Source organism: Chenopodium album, chromosome 8 (assembly GCF_948465745.1).
Source record: "Chenopodium album chromosome 8, dcCheAlbu1.1, whole genome shotgun sequence".
In the NCBI taxonomy this organism is placed as follows: domain Eukaryota; kingdom Viridiplantae; phylum Streptophyta; class Magnoliopsida; order Caryophyllales; family Amaranthaceae; genus Chenopodium; species Chenopodium album.
In genome coordinates, this window is record NC_137841.1 from 75405955 (window position 1) to 75412067 (window position 6113).

The 6113-nt window shown below is 34.1% G+C and overlaps 1 protein-coding gene across 1 annotated transcript; it reads right to left on the reverse strand.

The window, feature by feature from the left end:
• Nucleotides 1-1001: 1001 nt before the first annotated feature.
• Nucleotides 1002-4172, reverse strand: LOC145642429 (ferritin-3, chloroplastic-like). The gene is made up of 8 exons (XM_081693610.1): nucleotides 3748-4172; nucleotides 3312-3395; nucleotides 3161-3221; nucleotides 2968-3055; nucleotides 1840-1901; nucleotides 1633-1698; nucleotides 1459-1522; nucleotides 1002-1326 (listed from the first exon to the last, which is right to left on the reverse strand). The coding sequence occupies exons 1-8, from the start codon at nucleotides 4071-4073 to the stop codon at nucleotides 1271-1273; spliced, it is 807 nt and encodes a 268-aa protein (XP_081549736.1). The 5' UTR covers nucleotides 4074-4172; the 3' UTR covers nucleotides 1002-1270.
• Nucleotides 4173-6113: the final 1941 nt, after the last annotated feature.

A 6113-nucleotide genomic window follows, 5' to 3' on the forward strand; every position in this document is an offset into this window, starting at 1 on the left:
AAGGTTGATGACAATTGAACTTTTATATATATATATATATATATATATATATATATATATATATATATATATATATATATATATATATATATATATATATAACCTTCTTTGCAACTTCTCTATTTTTGAGTCTCACCACGTTGATTGGAAAGTCAATCGAGCAGCAGATTATGTTGCTTTATAAGGTCACTATAGTCTTGAAAAGATTTCTAATTTAGTACATTTTTCTTTTTAAAATTTTAAAAAATTGTAACGAACACTAAACATGGCACATTGAGGATCAATGGAGATGTTTTGGAGCCACTAGCAATATATAAAGACTTTCCACAAGAGCAAGCTATTTTGAGCTCCAAGAGTGGTGCATCAGTGCATGTATACCACATGAGCACAAGTTAAACACACTCACAATGAAGCCGGGCTAGTGAGAACACAATATAAGAATTGCGGTAGATTGATTTCCCATCCATCTTGACGACTGTCGCGTGATACAAACAGTGAAAACTTGAAAAGAGTTATGAGTATTTCGCAGCTTATTAGCTTACTCCGTACTTCGGCACACCTATTACAAGTATTGAGTAATCAAATGTTTCAATCAGATAAATTGATGTCTTCATTTTTTTGGTCTCACAACCTATCAAGTCAATTAATTATCGGTGTGCAAAGAGATTTTCCCGTAGTACCGGACTACATATAAACATATTCCACAAGGCTGAGAAGGCACAAATGAACCCCATGACATGATTAATAGCTTTCAAAATAAACTCAATTGCAGAATTTTAGGGTATGAAGTCGTCTATATAGATGGCCAGCACAAACCTTCAAGTAACTGAGCTTAAGGATTATATTTTATGGAGCCAAAAAATCAGCTACAAAATAGGACGATACGAAGTATCATTTTTGCATCTTTAATTTTTAGGGGAAAATATGGAGCCTGACTCCTCAAGACAAAACCACAAACTTTTTAGAGGGAAAAAAATATACAAACCAACACAACATGGGCATTCTAAACAAAATGAGCAAAATCAATTTTGATTTCAATTAGGCATGGAGGGTAAAAATAGCATAGTATAATAGTCAATCGCATTTTTTCTAACTCATATTTCCTAGCTAAATCAACTAAAAGCAGGTCTACATTCCATTTGAACAAGATTACCAAAGGAAAAAGTTTTGAAGCTAAAATCCCCCAATTCCAGAATTGAGTAGGTTACATGATATAAACTCTGCTCAATACTCCAATATGTCGAAATTCTCTTAACAGTAATCAAACTTTTCAAGCAGCAGCAGCGTCACCCTCGTGAAGAAGGGTCTGATCAAAGTGCCATACACCTGGGGGAATTAACCATAACATTAGCATCGATAATATTAATGAAACAAACAAGGAGAGCATCTGGTTTCAAAAAAAAGAAAAAAAAAAACAAGGAGAGCATAAGTTTCAAATGAAGGCAGATAAATAATTACCATGTCCCTTGCCAATTCTCCAGAGCTGAGCTACATATTCTGAGATTTTCTTTATGGCTTCAACCTGTAAAGCAATTGGCAATTTTAAACATCAGTAGTGTAAATTGTAAACAGCAGTCCTTGAGCATGTATCACAATATCTCATTCAATGTATAACCAAGAAAGTTAAATTACCTGTTCATTTAAGAACTCGCCCTCAATATATTCTTGCAATTGGACATCATTGTTTTTCTCAGCTACCTGAAATTAAGAAAGTTGGATATTATTGTCAGCAAGTCCTACTTGATAACATTATAAGTTTAATTTTACCATTCCTTAGCTACAGAAATAAATTTGAAAGACAAACAGCCAACAAACGAGGAATGGGTTGCTAGTACTTACTTGATGCAGGTTCAACAATTTTTCATTAACAAGCTTCTCCAAAGACAAGGCAAGTTCCATAGCTGCATCACAAACAGAACAGTCAATACTAATTACTTTGCAGCAAAACTAATTTGTAGTCACACGGCTCACACCAAAGATGGATATGCATAGGCGCATAGCAGGACATGTATCATGACTTGTGGCCAAGCCAATGGGCTCGAATGACAAACAAAAGTACACACGATGTTTATCAAGGATTAGGTAAGTTTATGACATTATTTATGATACGCTATTTAATCAATAAAGATTGAAATCGTATTGTTTGTTTAAAGGCGTTGCTGAATGCAACAAAGGAAAGACAACATAGAATTACTTACATCAAGCTTGTTTTTAAAACATCATACATCAAAGGTTAATTTTTGTTATAAAAACTACAACGTATATTGCTGGTTGTTCAACTAATCCATCCAATGAATGACTTCTCCTGTTATAGTCTTCAGAATAAAAGTTCTATTATCAAAAACTATATAACTAATAGCAAGAAGTACAGATTTTGAATTCGAATAATTTAGAGGCTAGAGGAAAATAAGTAAGCCATCACTCCCCTTTCCTGCACTTCATTTCAATAACTTATTACTTCTATTTCCACAAATATTCCATATCTATCACAAAATCAATCTGAGATCCAATATTATGTTATTGATTACGATCACATTTTTCACATAGTTAATGATCTACCAACCTCCTGAATTGCTCACTTACACAATCTTTTATTAAGCCCAGAACATTAACCCTCCCCAATAAAGAAACCATGAACATTTAAAATTGCAAGTGGAATAAAAGAAAATAAAAGTAAACATCTAAAGCATGTGATATCTATCCACGTTCCCTCCATGAACAACCCATTAAATCATTAATCCTTTAAAAAGTACATTAATGTCAACAGACATGATATACCCTACACCAAAAGCACATCAATAAATCAAAATGCAGCACACGTCCTAGCTGAAATCATAATAGCAATATCATCCTAGTACCAAGTATATGCCAAATCAACTAAACAAACACAATCACAGATCTACATCTCAGCACGAACACACGAAACCAAATAATCGATGAATGGAAAGGATGAACAAGAAAACCCACCATGTAAAGCATCTCCCTTCTCTTCATGATCAAATTCAGAAAGTGGCATCAATATTGATTGCAGCTTCACCTTCCCACCACGCATGTTCTGCAATCCACACAATAAATACATATATATTCTCAATTAATTCAATTACACAGCCTAAAATGACAAATTGAGCCATTAATTTGGGTTATTTCTTGTATAAAGTACCTGGTATTCCATCAATTTCTCAGCATGCTCTCTTTCCTCCTCACTAGATTCCTTAAAGAACCTAATCATAAAGTAGCAGGGATTTAGTACTAGTACATAAATCAATGCAACTCAAAAAGGGGGAACAAAAAAGTAATTTTCGAGCGATTACTTTGCAAGACCCTTGAGTGCCACATTGTCTCGATCAAAGTAAGCATACATCGCGTGATAAACGTAAGAAACATTGTATTCCACACTGCAAAACATCCCAATTTTGTTGAAAATATCAATAATTAAATTACACATCGATCAATTCACCAACAAAAGCAGGGCATGAAAATATACAAGATCCATAAACAGAAAGAATTAGATACTGAGTACATCATACATCAACGAAATGAGGCCGAAAAACAGATTATAAACCACAAATTAGGAAAAAAAATTGGAGCCAAATGCGAAAGGAAATATATAAATCAACGAAATGAAGATTAAATTAAACGTCAGAAATCATAATTCGAACAATTACCAGAAATTACATACATAGAAAATGGATAAAATGTAAATTATAAATTTAATTAAAGAAACAGAAGGAAGAAAATGAGAATTACTTGATTTGTTCATTAATGGCGGATTCACAATCATCGACATACTTTTGACGAGCAAGAGAAGCCTGAGGAACAGTAGGAACCATAGAGAGCTCCTTCTTAACCTCCTCAAACGGCTCAAAAATGACTCCGGTCAAAGGACGGCTGTTAGTTTCCGGCGCCACTGCAGAAACGGAGAATCCGCCATTGTTAGGGTTTTTTGTCGGTGAAGAAAATCGGACCGAAGAAAAACTCAGAGAATTCGAAACAGAATTCGCCGATGAGAGAGGATGGGTGTCGCCGCCATTGTTGGCGAGGAGAGAGAAAGCTGGAGAAGCTCTGAGAAGCATCACGAAAATGGCGGAATAAAAATTTTAGAGAGAGAAAAAAAATTGTAGAGAGAGAAAGTTTGGGAAGATGATGGAGAAGATGAGAATGAGTGAGTGAGTGAGTGAGTGGACGGATGAGGAGATTATAAGGGCGTGTGGAGGGCACTAGGTTTAGAATGAGAGTCGTTGGATGGAGGGACACGTGGACGGTTGAGATGAAAAGCGTGTGTTAGGCTTGTGTTGGGTGATTATTCTAGGTATGTGTGGCATGATATTTTAGGTGCTTTTAATTATGGCCCGTAGTTTATTGGCATTTGGCCGACTTTATTGTTGAAAAATGTGATGGGTAAAAGTGAAGATAAAGTTGGAGAATTTTTGGAAAATTCGAGTTTAGTGGATGGCAATTTTTGGTGAGTATTTTATTTTAGATGCCTACTATATGATCATTATTCTATTCCAAGTAAGAATTTTGGCAAAGGGTATGTTCATTTCAGCTTAATTTTAGTTCCGTTCACTTAATTTCAGTTCAGTGTAGTTTAGCTTCAATCAGTTCAATTCAGTTTAGCTCCTAATTTTCTTCTCTCATAAAATATTCAGTTCAGTTCAGCCTAACTAGTTAAGCTCCTAATTTTTTTTTTCTCTCATAAAATATTTAGTTCACTTCAGCTCAATCAGTTCAGTTAAGCTCAGGTCCGTGAATGTGAACAAGCCATAATTATTCTAATTCTAGGTGTGTGATACTGAAAGTTTATTAAAATTGTTTGAAATTACATGAACTTATATTATTTAAATTCAAGTTAATGAGTAACAAAACTTTTATTTCCTTCTTTTTTAAAAAAAATGTTAAACTAAGCTAAATTAAACAATGTCTAAAAGTCTTTCATTCTTTCACCAAAAATTAAAAAAAATGCCGCATGGGAATAATTCTTTACCAATAAGGTGATGATATATTGTCGAAGGTTGAGGGTGTATGTATGAATATACAATAGGCTACAAGTTCGAATTCCTCGTGAGCCTCTACCGGTTGTAATGCTTTTGCCCTCTTGTGATATCCAACATTTTTACACTTAAGCTTTTAGTTTATACATCCTATCTATCAAAGAGTGTTTGTTAGGGGATTAAAATAAATGGTAAGGGATGAGGGGAATGAGATTAGTAAGGTGTGATAATTAACTATTTATCCCTCCGGGGTAATGTAGGGAAAGAGATAGAAAATGGATTTTAAAAAGACCATATAAGTTAGTAAGGGTACGCCGTCATAGTTTAATAGTTTTCTTACTACACTTGAATACTTCTGATACATGCAAAACATGGGATATATAACACTTATTTATCCTTAACTTGACCACCAAATTCCTATCTTTATCCTTCCTCATTATCTCTCGCACCAAACGCTTTGTTTGTTTATCCAAATTATTTTTGGTGGTAAGAAGGAGGCTCATTTGAGGGGGAAGATAAAGAGATATCCCTCAAATTAGTCCCATGAGCCTTAAGGGATACGAGGTGGGAGCGATGCCACTACTTTATCACATCAACCTCCCTAATATTTGAATTTATATTAATTTTTGTAAAGGTAAAGAAAAATACGGACTAAATACTAAGAAGACTTAATTCTATACTCAAATAATTGAGTGGGGGCTCAAAAAAAAAAAAAAAAAAAAAAACCACATATGTTTTTTTTTTTGTTGACACATATTCCTTTTAGGAAGTTTTTTTAGTTGACACATATTCATTTTGGGTAAGTTTTTTTACTTTGCATTTAATAGCCACCCCATTTTCTTTATCATTCGTTTTCCCCTGTCCTAAATATGGGTGTCTAAATTGAACGTGTTAACCGAATAGAAAAGGAAATAGGTTTTTGCAATTTTATGTACAGGGTTTAGGGAGTTATGATACACAATCATTGGGCCCAAAACTAAAACAACTCAGTATAGTGCTGCTGCCAAGTTTATGTACTGAACCTGTAGAGGTCAAAGTTCCAGCTACTTATTACCTTTTGGGCCACTAAATTGGGCTTTACGTAATCAGAAATATAAACTGAAACCATCACATTTTTTGGTC

Excerpts from the sequence above, each read along its gene's own strand:
- LOC145642429 (XM_081693610.1), bottom strand. The coding sequence starts at position 4,073 with ATGCTTCTCAGAGCTTCTCCAGCTTTCTCTCTCCTCGCCAACAATGGC. Across the intron at positions 3,056-3,160 it reads AGAAATTGATGGAATACCAG|AACATGCGTGGTGGGAAGGT; the intron begins GTACTTTATACA and ends TGTGGATTGCAG. Across the intron at positions 1,523-1,632 it reads GCGAGTTCTTAAATGAACAG|GTTGAAGCCATAAAGAAAAT; the intron begins GTAATTTAACTT and ends ATTGCTTTACAG.